The sequence below is a fragment of the Jatropha curcas genome, chromosome 7 (assembly GCF_041381405.1).
Source record: "Jatropha curcas cultivar XTBG-Jc1 chromosome 7, XTBG_Jcur_1.0, whole genome shotgun sequence".
NCBI lineage: Eukaryota > Viridiplantae > Streptophyta > Magnoliopsida > Malpighiales > Euphorbiaceae > Jatropha > Jatropha curcas.
In genome coordinates, this window is record NC_143157.1 from 25366372 (window position 1) to 25384338 (window position 17967).

A 17967-nucleotide genomic window follows, 5' to 3' on the forward strand; every position below is an offset into this window, starting at 1 on the left:
TGGATTTAAGACATTTGGAGTGTAAAAGCCTTTGTTTTATCTATTATAAATTTTGACTCAAAACTATTATTACAGCCAATAAAATGCTAATTAATTAATTTCATATCATATGGTCTAGTTTGTTTACAAACAAAGCTAATTTTTTTGTCAGGGAGATGCTAGATAATATATTATATATATATATATATTCTCAATCCTCCTAGTACCTCATGTGGTAAAATATAAATCGTCCCTAAGTATATTTATATTTACACTTAAATTGTTTTATACTAGATAATTTATGCTTTCGTCTCACAATCGAGTCCATTCAGATGAAAAATTTTTACTTTTTAAACGGAATGATTTGACAGTAAATATAAATTAGGAAAGTTATAATTATTTATTAAATTATAAAAGACTTTAAGTGTTAATTTGAATATAATTTAGTTACCTCCTTATATCTTACCCTATGTTCTCTTTCATTTGTTTACACACCTTTGTGAAATGCGGTAAATGGTAGAATTCGGTATGTAAAATTGTGGTGGGTAAAAATTGTCATGTAAAACTTTTGGAAATGGGCCGGTTTTTGCATTCCCTTTTTAACTTATTATTAAGTAATTATGTAGGCTCAAACTTTATGGGCCTTTGTCAAGTAGAGAAACAAATTAATCATTGAGAGGCTGAAAGAGAGACCAACAAGAAAATTTATTTTTTATCCGACAAACAAAGGAAAATGTCCACCCGATCCAAAGTAAACGACATCGTTTTTATCGTCACCACCATATCTCTTTCTTCTTACTCGAAGGTAATTCAGTTTTCGGAAACTCAGAGAGAACTAGAGGACAAAGTTAAAACGCTGTCGTTGAATGGAAACCACCAGCGTGTTTTTTTTTTTATTTTTCATTAGTTAAGTATAAAATGCAAAATGCTACACACGGGTCAAGGGCATGACACGGTCTCCTTCAGAAGACCAGTCAGTTATTAAGCATTGACTAATCAATGATAGTATACAATCTGATAATAAAAAAATATAAGATAAATTATAATATATAAAATATAAATTGTAAAAGTCAATAGCCATTTTAATATCTAATAAAACTACAGATAGAATTTTATCAAACGCATATATAATTATTATAAACTTTTTATTGACTTTCTCCTTAATTATATTACATAATTTGCCATATCCAACTGATAATTTACGTACAATACTTTGACCATCAAAAGCTCCGTTTAGATTTTACTTCACCTGTGGCTGTGGAGGAAAGCATGGAATGGGAATTAGTTGGAGATCATTTGCCCTTCTCACTGCAATTCCATACTTTTCATTCATGTCAAGATCTTCTGGCCGCATTCCGTTAGGAAGTTTCCAATCAAAATGATATAGCAATCGGGCAAGAGGAAATTGAACATTAGATATGCCGAATAATATTCCAGGGCAAATTCTCCTCCCGGCACCAAATGGAAGAAACTCGAAATGTTTTCCTTTATAATCAATTGAAGAATTCAAGAATCTGTCTGGATTGAATCTCTCAGCTTCAGGCCAGTAATCAGGATCTCTTCCAAGAGCCCATGCATTTATAATGATTCTAGATTTATAAGGAATGTCATAACCATTAATAACACAGTCTTCCCTGCATTCTCTGGTAAGTACTGCACCAGTCGGGTGTAGTCTCATAGTTTCTTTGACAACAGCTTTTAAGTAGTGTAATTCCCCGATGCTTTCTTCATCCACATACCCTTTTTTACTGAAAACCTGTCTTACCTCAGTTTGTACTCTTTTCATCACGTCTGGATTTTTCAGCAATTCTGACATCGCCCATACGACAGTGGTGGCTGATGTGTCAGTACCACCAGATAAGACGTCCTGAAATAAGTTTGTCAAGTTTAATAAGTAAAAACCCTATTTTTCATACATGAGAAGTTAGTATTTATAAAAATATGTACTAACCATGATAACTGCTTTTATGTTGTCATCTGTTATAGGGTATTCAAGTTCTTCTTCAGATTGAGCTTGCAGAAGGACATCTATTATGTCTTCTTCTTCATTTTTTGCACCTGATTTAGCTCTTGATGCCTTTCTAGCTCTATGTTCATCAATAATGTTTTGGAATAACTTGTCTGTTTCTTTATGAGCTCTCAGTAGTTTAAACTTCGTAGTACTAATTTTATGAAGCAATTTGATTGAAGGGTATAAATCAGAAAGACTAAAACCTCCGGCAGCTTCTATCAATTTCTTGAAAGCTGGAATGACTATTTCTTCTCCTTTCCATAGCTTGCCAATAGCTACTCGTTGAATGATATTGTAAGTCACAGAATTGAACATTCTGCTAAAGTTAACAGTTGATCCTGCACGAGAAGAAAGATCTCTAATGAATTTTGATACTTCTTCTTCTCTTATTAATCCGAATGACAGCACGCGTTTAGCAGATAGGATTTCTTGCGTGCAGATTTTTCGCATTTGTCTCCAATAATCTCCATAGGGTGCGAAGGCAAGGTCAGTTGAGTTATAAGCCATAATATTTGCTGCAAGGAGAAAGGGTCTTTGAGCAAATATGTGATCATGGGTTTTCATAATTGCTTTAGCAGTTTCAGGTGAAGAAACAACTATGTTTGTGACTTCGCCGAGTTTAAGGTGCATAAGAGGTCCATACTCGTTGGCTAAATTTCTTAGGCGGACATGGGGTAACAAAGAGCCGGATAAATGATGCATGCTGCCTATTACAGGCAATTTCCAAGGCCCTGGTGGAAGATTTGGAGCTGAGTTTTTTTTGGAATTTTTCCATAATCTTAATACCATGAAGAGAAATACTAGGAAGGTGAAAATGAATGGAAAGGAAGGGAATTGGTTTTCCATGATGAAAATACTCAGGTATCGATATGGTTTGATTTGCTGCAAAATGTACATCATCCATATTTATAGGAGTTAATTATATGGTAACGTGTTTTAGTTTTGATCTCATTTTATCAAGTCTTGATCGGCGGCTAATTGCAGTACGTACTCGAAATATGTTCAGGTATTATTTGGTATTTATTGCAGTCTTTAGTCCTTTTTTTTTCTTAATATTGTCGAAAAGAATTGACAAGGAATAGATTGAAGTATGTTGAAAAATTTTAAATTAATTGAATGGAAATCCCAGCATATCTCTGTGTATCATTTTATGTTTGTCCATTTTTTTTTTTTTTTTTATTATCTCAAACACTAAATTTCAACAAGCTGATGCATGCTCTTGAACATTATATCATAAGCTCAACTCCATTTTTCTTAGCTATATTCGATGAAGCTCAAGTATAGTTCTTTATTCAAATTTGTCAAGCTCGTTGATCCACCCTATCTTCCTGCTTCAATTTTTTAAAAGTTGAAGTCATCCTGTAACTTTCATCCATTAAATTTGGAATTTAATCTTAATTTTAAGAAGAATTAATTTGTTGACTTCTAATATTCTTGAAGCATTGCATAATTGCTTATGCAAGTCATTTGAAAAATTATAAACAAATGAGATCTGATCTAAGGGTTAGCATCTTGATTCGTGTCTCATACCAGTGATTGCATTTATGGCTGAGGACTTTTTCGCCAATGAGTGACGGTCAAATTGATTAGTATTAAGCCCTAAAGTTTGACCTAAAAATAATTATATCTCACCCTAAATTTCACTTTTTATAATAATTTTTTCACATTACCAACAATAATTTTTTAAATTTTTAGTTTTTATACGTAAAATATTGACTTAATGTGTGCTTAATAAAACTGTTGAAACAATAATTCTTTTACATTTTTAACTATTGAATTTAGTGTTAAATCAATCTAATTTTTTAAATTAAGGTGTTAAATGATTCAAATTAAACTGTTAAAAAGTGTAATTTTATGAATTAAAGTGTTCACTTAATCAAAATAAATATAAAGAGTGCGATGAGATTTTTCAAGAAAAAAATGCAGGGATGAATTTACTATTCAATCCTTGAATTACAGTACAAAGTAGAAAATAATGCAGGCCAGAAATTTTTATTGGTGATTGCTTTTGATTGGTCATTTCTTTACGAAAAATTTACGTCAACCGGATTCATAGCTCTACTTATAGACCAAACTGGTATTAAAAAAAAGATGATATTTCTCGCTGTAGACAACAATTACGACAAAGAAAATTAAGGTGGATTCACCAGTCAAAGCATGACTCGGCGTGAGAGAGTCACGTTTGAATAAGGAGTCGGGTCTCAACTCGCTTGTGACTAGCAAATGGCTCCGGTAAGGTACCAATGAAAATGATTTTTCCTTTGTTTTCAAAAAAAAAAAAAAAAAAAAGTAAAATATTTTGGACTATTTCCTAAGAAAAAATATAATTTGAAAATAATTTCTAAAAGATTTTTATTTCGATTGGTTTTGGTACACGGATGATTCTATATATTGAAAACATGTCTCATTCTTAAGATTTGATGAGACAGGCCTTATTTTTAAAAAAATCATCTATATTTTATTTTTTTTTTCTTCTATTGAATGGTTGGAGATATTGATTTGTTTAGTCTTGGTCTAGACTAAATCAATAAAAGCAAATTTTTTTCATCGAATAGTTAAAAATATCCTTATTTTAAAATCATTTTTATAAATGGATCCATATATCATTTATAAATAAGTCTTATCCATGAAAACAAAAATACTCTTACTTTTTTTTAAATAAATTTTTTTTTTATTAGTTTGATCAGAAAATATCATAAAAATACAGTAAACGTCATAAAAATACCATTCAAATATGATTTTTAATTCTTAGCTAAAAGAAATCATCCCTAATTTTCGTTTTCTTAGCTAAAATAAAAAATAATATAGAAAATAAATTATACAACCAATAGTCATTTAATATCTAATATCAGGAAAAAGAATTTTATCGAACATATAACATATATAACTTAATTAGAGCTAATTATCAGATATAATATAATGTATGTTAAGTCTGAGAGAAGTACTTATTAGTTTAATAATTTAATGATACTAAAATCTTTTTTTTTTTTTTTTTTTTATGAATGTGTCAAGAATTTTAAGTTTCGAATCTTAATTAACATAAAAATATATTTTGAATCAAAAATTAAGAATAATCATATTGACTCGTATTGATTTCAAAAATAATTATTTGTAGTGATTTGATGTCATATTTTATTTGAATTATATTACTCATATTGATAATTATTATAAATAATTATTTTTAAATATATATATTTTTAAAAATAATAATATTAAAATTTTTTATAATATTCTAAATAATTAGAATATGTTCTTACATCTACAACCAAAAAAAAAAAAAAAAAGGAAAAATTCAATCAAGTATGGTCTTGATCAGCGAAAGTTTTTACCAATTTGTTGATTAAACAGAAAACACATAAATTAAATATTAATCACATATAATTTTCTGATATTTCTGTGCTTAACAAATAATAATGTATTTCTCTACTTTTCTTTGACTGATAAAAAAAACAAAGGATAGAAACTAACAAGACTACAAATTCTTTATTGTAAATAACACAATTAATTTTTTTTATTTATTTCAAACACAGGTAAAAAAAAAAAAACATGTGGATCCGCTCATCTGCAAATATCAAACTAACATAAAAAGAAAAGCTCCATTGAGATTTTACTTCACCTTTGCAGGAAGGTATGGTATGGGAATTAGTTGGAGATCGTTTGCCCTTGTCACTGCAATTCCATACTTTGCGTTCATGTCAAGATCTTCTGGCTGCATTCCATTAGGAAGTTTCCAATCAAAATGATATAGCAATCGGGCAAGAGGAAATTGAACATTAGATATGCCGAATAATATTCCAGGACAAACTCTCCTCCCGGCACCAAATGGAAGAAACTCGAAATGGTTTCCTTTATAATCAATTGAAGAATTCAAGAGTCTGTCCGGATTGAATCTCTCAGCTTCAGGCCAGTAATCAGGATCTCTTCCAAGAGCCCATGCATTTATAATAATTCTAGATTTATAAGGAATGTCGTAACCATTAATCACACAGTCTTCCATACATTCTCTGGTAAGTATTGTTCCAGGAGGACGTAACCTCATAGTTTCTTTTACAACAGCTTTTAAGTAATGTAATTCTCCGATGCTTTCTTCATCCACATACCCCTTTTCACTAAACACTTGTCTTACCTCAGACTGTACTCTTTTCATCACGTCTGGATTTTTTTGCAATTCTGACATCACCCATACTACAGTATTAGCTGATGTGTCACTACCACCAGACAAGACGTCCTGAAATAGATTTTATCATAAGTTAGTAAGCAAAACAATATTTTCCATCAATGAGAAACTTGTATTTATGTATAAAAAAACAAAAACACTAACCAGGATAACGGCTTTTATGTTGTCATCTGTTATAGGGAATTCAAGGTCTTCTTTAGACTGAGCTTGCAAAAGGACATCTATTAGATCTTCTTCTTCATTCTTTGCACCAGATTTAGCTCTTGATGCCCTTCTAGCCCTGTGTTCATCAATAATGTTCTGGAATATCCGATCTGCTTCTTTATGAGCTCTCTGTAGCTTAAACTTCGTAGTGCTAATTTTATGAAGCAATTTGATTGAAGGGTATACATCAGAAAGACTAAAACCTCCGGAAGCTTCTATCAATTTCTTGATAGCTGGAATGACTACTTCTTCTCCTTTCCACAGCTTACCAATAGCTACTCTTTGAATGATATTGTAAGTCACAGAATTGAACATTTTGCTAAAGTTAACTGTTGACCCTGCACGAGAAGAAAGTTCTGCAATTAATTTTGATACTTCTTCTTCTCTTATTAATCCGAATGACTGCACCCGTTTATTAGACAGCATTTCTTGGGTGCAGATTTTTCGCATTTGTCTCCAATAATCTCCATAGGGCGCAAAAGCAAGATCAGTTGAATTATAAGCCATTATATTTGCTGCAAGGAGAAAGGGTCTTTGAGCAAAAATGTGATCATGGGTTTTCATCACTGCTTTAGCAGTTTCAGGCGAAGAAACAACAATGTTCGTGACTTCGCCGAGCTGAAGGTGCATAATAGGCCCATGCTCTTTGGCCAAGTCTCTCAGACGGACATGGGGTAACGAGGAGCCAGATAAATGATGCATGCTGCCCATTATAGGCAATTTCCATGGCCCTGGAGGTAGATTTAGAGCTGAGTTTTTTCCCCATTTTTTCCATAATCTTAATACCGTCAAGAGAAGTACTAGGAAGGTGAAAAGGAATGGAAAAGAAAGGAATTGGCTTTCCATGATGAAAATGCTCTAGGTATTGATATGGATTGATGATTTGCTGCAAAATGTTCATCATCCATATTTATAGGAGTCATATGCTTGGTACGGTGACGTATTATATTATATTAAGCCTTGGTAGGCGGCTCTCTGCATTCAGATTACATTATGTTGAAGGTTTTTTTTTTTCCTTCAAATTTTGAAAAGTCAATTGACAATGGATCGGTTGAAGCACTGTAAGAGATTTAAAATTTAAACGTTTTACGTGTGTTAATTTTTTTTTCATTAAAATTTATATCAAACACTTAATTTCAACAAGCTGATGCATGCTTCTAAACACATCATGTTATAAGTTCAATCCTAGCTTAATTTAAATACTGTTTTCTCTTTTTATTTTGTTTATAACCTCCAGTGTCCGAAAGTTCACTGGACTCCCGATTATGTTCGGTTTGAATGTTGTAGGGTCCACATAGGGACGACTCTTCCAGCGTAACAATTTTTAACCATGCTTGGTCTTTGAACTAGTGCTCCGTTACAAAAATTTTAACAATTTTTTACTTTTAAGATTAGAAAGATTATACAGATGTAAAATTTTGAATTGGAAGTCTTACTTGTTGTTAAAATATTTTGAAAGTAATAGCTAGTATAATTTTTTTGTTGTGTGTATTTTTGCGTTGAAGCTATTAGAGATGCTTGGTTTGTGGATGTTTTGCGTGGAAGCTATCTCTCTTGATTTGTGGATTTGACGAAGTATGTATAGAACAAAATGATTAATTATTTTAATTAATTGAAAGTTTAAAAGAGGATGATCCATTTCTTGAATTGTAACTAATAAAATTACTCAATAAGTCATGGAATGATATTTTACTGCAATTATAATTTATAAAAAAAATAAATAAAATTTGTTAATTGCTTTTAGAACGTAAATTATGTCTGAAGACTAATAAAAAGCCACTTCTTCTTGTTTTTTCTATTGTGACTATTAATTATTAAAAATAATGAATATAATAAATCTATGATTAATTATTAAAAAAAAAAAAGAAATCGAAGGGTTTCATTTTTTTAGAATGATAACGTTATATTAACGATATTATTAATTTTATTTTAATTATATATATATAGCCATGTTATAGACATGTCTTGAGGTCTATTTAATTTTTAAATTTTTCTTCTGGTTTTGATAATAATAAATAAAACCAAAGTAACGTTAGTTATAATCAAACATTTTTAATTAAATCAACTCCGACACATTTTCGTTGAATCAATTTTATATAAATATGTAAAAAATAAAATAAAATGTACTGTACTTAGCTTAAGTCGTTTCCTAAATTCAAATTTGTCTCCCGCAATTTCTCCTCATGCTCCAGTTTATCATATTGAGAAAGTCCATTGTGTCGTATAGAAAATTTAGCATCCTCCTGTACCTTTAATTTATATCCAAGTTCCAAAACGGCAGCTACTAAGTCAGTTACAACAACTCTGCAGGAAAAAAGATGCATCACTATTTTTGGGTTGGAAGGCAGCCGAAGCCGGACGCTATTGCAGGCGACTGCTATGATATAAGAATTTAATATAGATTATTATTAATAATAAATTTATCAAATAGAACAAGTTAATTCGCAATAAGCCTAAAAAAAGATTATAGAGGACGAAGTTTTTATATTTAATTTATTTGCTACATAGTTTTTATTTATTCCCTCTGAGTCTTGCAACGACTTTTGTTGTTCATGTTTTTCATGCATTGCAATTAAATATGTGTTATAGTCCAAAAAACAATGCGGTGGTGTGATTAAACAAAGGCCAGCATAAAATATATAAAGCAAATAATGGGATTTGATAAATTGAATTGGTAGTTGAAGATCTTCTATTTTGAGATTTGAACTAGAAAATATATGACAAGTTCCGTAATTTAATTTCTAAAAGGTTTTCATTTGTTCCATGAAAAATAACTTTAAAAAAAAAAAAAAAGGTTTTGCAGGAAAATATTGTATTTTTCATCAACTTTTTATATAAAACTAAAATAAATTAATTTCTAAATATAAATAATAAATTCATATAAATCTATTATAATTCCGTAAAAAAACTCTGATCCAAATATAATGTTAGTGATCCAAATAATGAAAAATATTTTTCGGCAACTTATTATTTAGAAACAAACAGAGCAAAATGATAATTCTATTTTTATCAAATAAACTCTTAAAGTTATTGAAGAAAGCTATCCGTCAACGAATCCAACCAAAGTTGATTTTCAATTGTGTGTGATGATATTATGTTCAAGTAGGTACTCTGATTTTCAATTTTTCATAGCAAGACAAAATTGCTTATTTTGGCTCTACTTGATGGTTCAATGGATTTGCTGGCGCAGCGTTTGATTAAATTCTTCAAGGATGACTTCTGTTTGGTTTGTAAGAAAATTCTTGCGTGATACTTTCTGGTTATCTGCTTCAATTTGAACAAAATAAGCAATAGAGCTCCCAGTAGAGGCAACCGTTTGATGTATGGGTGCGGAGCAAATAGAGATGTCAGTCTCCATACCGGACAAATGATAATTATTATAATATTAAATAATTAAATTAGTGAAAACTTTTATGTTTGAAAATATTTAAATTTGAGCTCTCACTCTTCACATAAATAAAAAGATCAATCAAATTATACATGATTGATTGTTGTTTGATGAAGTTAATGGGTGATATTAGGAAATATTTTAGAGATTATGAGGATGTTAAAGAATGATATTAGGACATATATGAGGGAGTATGGGGATAATGGGTGATGTTAGAAGATATTTTAGGTATTATGTCTTTATAAAATCAATTTAATATATTTATAATATGTAAAGCATGTTCTAATATATTTATAATATAGTAGTGATGCGTCGCCATTTTTAGAAATAAAATTATGCAGATTATTTTCAAATTCAAAACTCATCCAATTAGATTTAATTCAAAGCGGACAATATCTTGTAGATATGAGATGTTACGTGTCATGATATATAGGCCTGAATTTAAAAGTTTCAATATTTCGAGTCTTTGTAAAACAGACTTAATTTTACCTGAAGTCCTTTAATTATACGTACTATCACGGTGTCATCTCTCAATTTTAATTTATAATAATAAAACTCTTAAATATTTGTTTGTGTAACAGTAAAGTGAATTTGACCTGATTTCAGTGAGGCGACGCGGGAAAGCTGATATTGTTTTGTCTTTTAATATCTCCATGTGTGCCTTGTAAGCTGGGAACCTTTTTTTGACCGAAATTATCTCTCTCTCGAGCCTAATTAATAGTCTTTGAAATTTGTACAAACTTTTTTGTTTTTTTTTTTTTTCTATCTCTTTTAATGATTTTTACATGTGTATACAGTAGCTTGTGCAAATTTCACTTCTTGAGTTTTTTTTTGCTCCTAAGTTTTGAACATTTTAATCTTTTCGAAAAACATTTATGTCAAATTATTTTTTTCAAGAAAAATATACAATTTTGAGACAGAGCAATGAAACATGCTTGCTTTTTTACTCCATTAGTAAATATATTTGCACATTCTCATTTTATCTTTTTATTTTTAAATCATGCAGTAAATCTTATCTTTTTTTTTTTTTTTTTCCAAAAGATCAAATAATTTTTATTTTTAAGGTAAAACACTTTGTTCCCATTCCCACATTCAAGATTTTAAGCTTAATAGTCATTGTAATGTTATTTTCAAAATGGTAATAGAAAAGACCATATAGGCTTAAACTCCTGCTAAGGTTTTTGTATTCAGCTCTTATGATATTACAATAAAAACTTAACCTAATTCTATTATTATCTTTCTTTCTTTTTTTTTTTTTTTTTGTCGTTTTTATATACTAAGTTACTTTGGAATACTTATTAACCAAAACTTTAATTACTTCTAATTAATTTATAAATTAAAAATATGTTTTTATAAATACCCAAACTAATAAAAACTTTATTGCATTCCTAGAATAGAATATAATGGATAATAAATAATTTAGCTTATGATTAAGTACATTTTAATATCTCTATTGCTAAATTAAGTCAGTATCAACTTTTTGGTTTTACCACACTGAAAATCAAGTCAAATTCAATTTACGGTTATACAAATAGATATTTAAAAATTTTACCGTTACAAATTAAAATTGAGAGACCGATAGTGATAATGCCTATATTTAAAATACCTCGAGTGAAATTAAGCCTTGCAAAGCGTTGTATTGGTATTTAGTAATTTGTCTTATTTGATGAGAAATTAGCCGAGACTAACCTTTCATTGGTCATTTGAGGCCTAAAGAAACGGTGGGCCGCTCAATCTTTTATGGCTTTGGCATAATTTTTATTCCACTTTACTCGATAATGGATATTGAATAATCTTCCCAATTCTCAAATGAGAAGATTTTTCTTTTTACTAAACATATACAGATCCAATCACGATCTTATAATAAGAATAAAGAGATCTTTCTCGATCAATCAAATTAGCCGATACTAACGTTTCATTGGGCCATTTTAGGCCTAAAGAAACGATGGGCCGCTCAATCTTTTAGGGCTACGACATAATTTTTGTTCCACTTTACTCGATAATGGATATTGAATAATCTTCTCAATTCTCATATTCCCCTTTAAAGCTTCGTTTTACTGGGGGTGATCAAACCGCCCAAACCATTCAAATCCACACCAATTAAATTAAAATCGATTTAAAATGCAATTTTAGAATATTAATGAGTTAATTTGATTTGTAAAATTTAAAAATTAAATTTTTAATTCAACTTATTAATCTTGGATCAAAACCACTCAAATTGAACTAAACATATATTTATATATGTGTTAAATCATTCAATTCAATTCTTGAATGAAAATTTATTTCGAATTGATTAATTTATATTGGATAGTAATTAAACTATAAAGTTTCTTATAAATGTCACGACCCATTTCCATGGACCAGACCGGCACTAGGGCCCAGGTAAGCTTAAGGCTCCCGAGGCCCGTAGTAAGCCTGAAACACTACAAATTTGCTATCTCAATAAAATTTTAAACATTTACAAATTCCCCTGCTTACAATACACTATAGTTATAATACAGGCTCACAGAATTATTCCATCTATAATAATACACAACTTAAAAGTATACAAGTTCTATAACTGCGGAGTTTACTGACGGATGTATACATATAAGTCTTCGGACATTTATCTATTTAATTGATCAATACTAAAATTAGCGAATTTCTTTTTTAACGGCGAAGAGCAGAGTTATAGCTGGGATTTAGAAAATGCTACTTCCTGAAAGATTTGAACAAAAGAGATGTGAGTTTATTAATGAATAATAATTATTGCACAACACACGCATTCACACAATTGTATAAATATATCAACCTAGTCATCCGACTAGGTATATGCTCACACAGCCAGTCACACAAATGGCATATCACCAGCACTCACAATTATTAACATCTTCATATAATCACATCACGTGGAAATTAGTCAGTGGAGTCACCGAACCCCCGATGAGCCGTCCTCCCACATGGCTCATCCTCTCACATGTGCACCAGGGAGCCGATCCCCCATACTGGCCGACCGGTCTAATCCTCACTTGACCAGCCCTCTCATTATTTTTCCATTCTCTCTTTTCTTTTCCATACCAACAGGAGGCAACCCGGTCGTCTCCATCAAATCTAGATCATCAGGCGCTCACAACAGGAGGCCACCCTGCGGGCTGCGATCAAATCTAGATTATCCGGTGCGCCCAATAAAGAAGCCAGCCTGTGGTTAACAATAACGGTAACGGTAGGTGCACACGGGGGCGCCGATCTCCCATTTACCCGGCTAACAGAAACAGAATCAGGATCCATATAACAGAATCAGGATATAACAGAATCAGAATCAGGATCCGTATAACAGAAACAGTCTCACAAACCCATGGTGACCCACTTCATCCCAATTCCACACAAACAAAGCAAGGCATTGTCACATCACAACTAATCAAGCATTGCAATTAATTGCAGAAATATTGCAAAGTTAAACATCGGAATGCAATACACAATTAGACATTCATACTCAAATGCAAATAAATAAATAATATTAACAATAAACAACAATGATAGAATAAATAATAATAATGAAAATAAACAATAACAATGAAAATAAATAAGTAATTGAATAATTAAGTAAATAGATGATAGTAAAATAATTAGAATACTTTATTTACTATGTATTAAGTTATAGAATTATTCTAAATAAACCTATTACTTTATATTGTTAACTAAGACTAGTCTAAGTTCTATCGAAATTTCGGCAGCACCTCCCCTAAAAATTGGGCTATTTACCTACTCAAATATCACAATAATATATATATATTAATCATTCAATGCACACAGCCCATCCGTCGGGCGATCAAACAGTTAAATTTCCCTTCCTCCATCCAAATAATAATGTCAACATTCAACTATTAATTCACAACTTATAATAATCTTCAAACGTGTTCCAATAATATTACTGAACATTCTTTGCTTCACATAAATATAATCAGCTTCTTTAGCTAATTGACAAATAAATGAAATCTTTTATATATCTATATACATATAAGAACACAATTACAGATATTACAATTTTATGTTCTAGTTACAATGCTACTTGCTGAAATAATATCGAAATCTTTTAAAGACCAGCTTATAAACTATCCTATAGTTCAAACAAATGGTATACTATCTTAAATGCAATTGTCGTATTTTCCCAGTTGAAGTTATGTGTTTAAGATTTCTCGATCAATGTTTGAATTCTAACTTATAATCTATTTGATTTATTAGTAGAATATTTATTCATCTTATCTTAGTATAATTATTAGCATTTACTAAGTTTTTGTACTACACTTATTTGCACCCATAAATTTAATCAATAGTAACTCGTATCCTATTATAACTCTATTAGTCAACTAATGATTTCTAATAATACACTTGGCCTATTAGCTTTTAAATATTCCGCCGAACACCCGACAACATCTCTCCTTAATCATACTCAACATCTAGTTTAAATTACCGTAGAACGATCGGCAGCCCATCCACCAGGCAAAGAACTTTAAATAAAATCCCCATCCTCCTATCATTATCAACCCACCATTCTTCGTTATACAGTAATTATAAAATCAATATCTTGAATCCATAATTTACTATGAATTACTTAATAAGTAAAAACAAAATAATTTCTTAAATTGAATCAATAAGTCTTATTTATATGCCTACCCATCATTGATTTTCACCCTTCAAATTTAATCACAATCAAATAAATGGTTTGTTTGACTGCACCTATTTATATTTCAGGACCTATAACCAATTATTTACAACACTAAATCCTAGATTTTCTTTTAATAAGCCAAGTATAACTTCGATTTAATCTCAAGTCATGCTAACAAAATAAGCTAACAACCAATTTATTCATGTGATTAGAATACCCAATAACTTAGTTACTGCATTTCTACCAACCCCTCCTTAATTTAACTTTCTGTGATATTTACGGCTTAGAAGACTAATTTTCGATTTCTGTCGTCTAATGATTCGAACACTATACAATATCAAAGTGCAAAACTAATTGCAAAACTAGATTCTATGTAAAAATTGGTATATACTGCCTATGAGGAATTCTAGTCACCGAATCCACCGCTGTCGCCGCCGTCTATGGTGGCCGGAGGTACCTTGGTTCCTAAATCTTGCAATTCTTACGCCAAGACGCAGCAAATTTCATATAGAACTCAGTTCTATAGCCAACTACTGCAATTTATGTCAATATCTAACAAAATCCCAATTTTTATTTCTTAAATCCCTAAGTCCCATTTTGATCAATTCCTGCGTTAAATCGCCTAATCTATGCAAAATGATTTCTAAAGGAGTGAAATGGGAGGATAATCAACTTACCTCGCCGGAGAGTATAGTCGGAGTTGCTCGGAGGGAAGGACGGAGACGCGACTGTCTCGATCGCGCTAAGGTCCCCAGCTTCGCTGTGACTCTTGCGCTCACCAGAAACGGAAACGGAGAGAAGGGAAGGAAGGCGGGCTGCTGCGGCGAGGAGTCGACGGCGAGGAGGCGCTGGTTCTGGTGGTCGGAAAACCAGAGAGGAGAGGCAGCGAGGTCGCGCGCTGGCACTGGCGCAAGGAAGGAGAAGGGGAAAGAAAAAAAGAAAGAAAAAAAAGAAAAAAAAAAGAAAAAGAAAAGAAAGAAAAATCTTGGGCTTCTAGACCATTCCGGTTCGATTCGAACCGGTTTGGTCTAATTCTATGATTTGGCTCAATTAGCTTGGTTTTCGAAAAAATCAAATTGGTTTACGGGTCTAGTTTAGCAATAATAAAATACTAGCTGGTGTAATCTTATTGGTTGAAATAAAAATTTTATTTTTAAATGAAAATTCTATGAAATTAAATTTTCGGATTGTTTCAATAAATTAGCTAATTATATATTTATTTTATAAAAAAATTTAAATACTAAAGATTCACGGAAAATAGATTAGTATATATGTAAAAAATTATATATGATCAAAACTATATTAATTGTCTATTTTTCTTAGTAATAAATATGAAAATAAATCAATATTTAAATTCTGTATTTATATTTATAATTTGCTTAATTAAAGTCTTATTAAATATATTATCTTTTTTGGGCCTCATTCAGAATAAATGTAAAACAAAATTAATTTTTAAAAAATTTATACATCAATATTCGTATTAATTCATTTTCCATATTTAGTACAGTGTTAATTTTTTTTTTTTGTTAAGTAGATATACGAGGAAATTTAATTTCTCTTCCTTCAAACCACCTCAAACTGCTAAATCAAACCAAAGTGCGACTAACTAAAAGTTTAGTTTGGTTTGAAAATTTTGATGGTTCAGTATGATTTTAGCTTTTTCAAACTCTCACTTCAAGTTTGGTTTGAATATTTACTTCAAACCGAATCAAATCGAACTAGAACAACCCTAGCTACTTCTTACTTTATAATGTTAATTCAATTTTTTTCTCTCTTTTTGTAATATTTTTTTAGGCTAATTAGGCTATAATTATCTGCTAAATCTCCAACTTGCTTAATATTTTGTGGACATATAAAATTTCAACTTGATATAAATAAAAGTGGCTAGTTAATGAAACCATCTTGTCGGTTGTCACAGTATATCTTGCAATCAATTTCAAGCTTGTTAGCTAAATTTGTACGTATATAGAGAATTGAGTCGAGATAACCTTATTGCATTTATGGTTTTGATGTACATAGAAGAGCTAATTAATGTGCATAGAACAAAATTCAAGGACTAAATTGAAACCCTTTTTAAAGGGTATTAAATTAGGGTTTCTGGCCAAGATTGATTTTATTTCTGCACTCATCATTTGGTAGTTACGTACTCTTGCATGTGTTAGGACATAATAAATGTTAACAACAAAATGGCAGGATGTTGTATGAACCCTTCTTACAAGGGTTGTACATCTCTTGATTACACAGTTAGAACGTCGATTCATTATTAAAACTCATATATTATGTCTTGTTCGAATTTCTCTTAATAATTTAAAAGTGTTCATTCAAATAATATGATTAATGTTGTGTATAAAATATCGTTCTTGCATGTTCTATCTTTTTCAAACTGAATTATTGTCATAATTTAGGACCCCACTTTATGATTGATCATACAATATTAGTATTGCTCAATCAATTTTTTTAGGCCAATCATACACCGTCCATTGTCTTTCTTGCTTGTGCAAGTTTTCATTCAAATATCCATTCTCGATTCTTGATTTTAACCAAACCTAGCATGGGGTACACCTTATATAGAATAGGTAGAACAAGTACAAATTTTTTTAGCTTCTTTGGACAATGCACAATGATTTGTTCCTTTTCTAAAGTTATTATTGGATATTAGATTTTATTTTTATTTTTTTTTCATGAGATATGTCATATATTATAAATCTGCACTCAGAATGTTGCGATTTAAATAAATTTACATAATTATAATTTTCTAAATATATATTATCACAAATTATATTCAAGACCTATTAAATGGCAATTCAGCTAAATAGAAGTTATGATCTATATAAAAATGAGAGAAGAGTGATCAAACATAAAACTTAACAGTTCCAAAGCATTAATCTTACCATTCAGGTTGGAATCTGAAGGTCAAAATTTATGATACTTCCAAATTTAGAATCAAAAGATTTCGGATTAAATTTCAATTTAGTTAGGGATTTATAAAAATTTGCAGTAAGTTGCCACAGAGTTGCAAAGAACCATTACTTCCACTTGAAGATATGTGTAATAAGCTGGCATTTTTACGTATATACATAAGTTAGGTCCCACTGTAGCAAGACTGCTATAATCCCAACCGAAAAAGAATGGTTCTTTCTAGATTCACTGTATAATGTGATGTGACTTTGAAGAGAAGACGACCCAACTAGATAGACAAACATTAACTTGCTTTATGATTTGAATCCACAAAGAGGAGTGAAAACGAGAGCTCCTTAGTTTATAACCACATAGGTGTAAAGAGCCCTATGGAGTATGGATTCTTCCAGCCACTTATATCTTCCATACTGTACAATGTTGATCTGAGTTTGCAATGATTCGTTACGAAGATTAACGAGCCGAAAGAACATTATACATTACGCAGTAGGAATAGTTCTTCCCTTTACGTACTAAATTAGTAAAAAATTTCCTGGTTGAGAACTAAAAATCTCAAACCTGAAACCTCTTATTTCCCGTACAAATGAAAAAATACTTGAAAATTTAATGATAAATGGAAATTAACATATTGGTTGAACTTACTAATA

At 30.6% G+C, this 17967-nt stretch overlaps 2 protein-coding genes and 1 long non-coding RNA gene across 3 annotated transcripts; all 3 read right to left on the minus strand.

The window, feature by feature from the left end:
* Window positions 1-1103: 1103 nt before the first annotated feature.
* Window positions 1104-3025, minus strand: LOC105633100 (cytochrome P450 71D9). The gene is made up of 2 exons (XM_012215636.4): window positions 1931-3025; window positions 1104-1846 (listed from the first exon to the last, which is right to left on the minus strand). The coding sequence occupies exons 1-2, from the start codon at window positions 2888-2890 to the stop codon at window positions 1220-1222; spliced, it is 1587 nt and encodes a 528-aa protein (XP_012071026.2). The 5' UTR covers window positions 2891-3025; the 3' UTR covers window positions 1104-1219.
* A 2392-nt stretch (window positions 3026-5417) lies between these two features.
* On the minus strand, window positions 5418-7257 carry LOC149495055 (cytochrome P450 71D9-like). The gene is made up of 2 exons (XM_089724179.1): window positions 6312-7257; window positions 5418-6218 (listed from the first exon to the last, which is right to left on the minus strand). Exons 1-2 carry the CDS (start codon window positions 7215-7217, stop codon window positions 5598-5600), a joined length of 1527 nt encoding a protein of 508 aa, XP_089580305.1. The 5' UTR covers window positions 7218-7257; the 3' UTR covers window positions 5418-5597.
* Window positions 7258-12181: 4924 nt separating this feature from the next.
* LOC149495056 (uncharacterized) lies at window positions 12182-15304 on the minus strand. The gene is made up of 2 exons (XR_016321632.1): window positions 15082-15304; window positions 12182-12457 (listed from the first exon to the last, which is right to left on the minus strand). It is a non-coding gene; the product is annotated as an uncharacterized LOC149495056 (long non-coding RNA).
* Between the last annotated feature and the right edge of the window lie 2663 nt (window positions 15305-17967).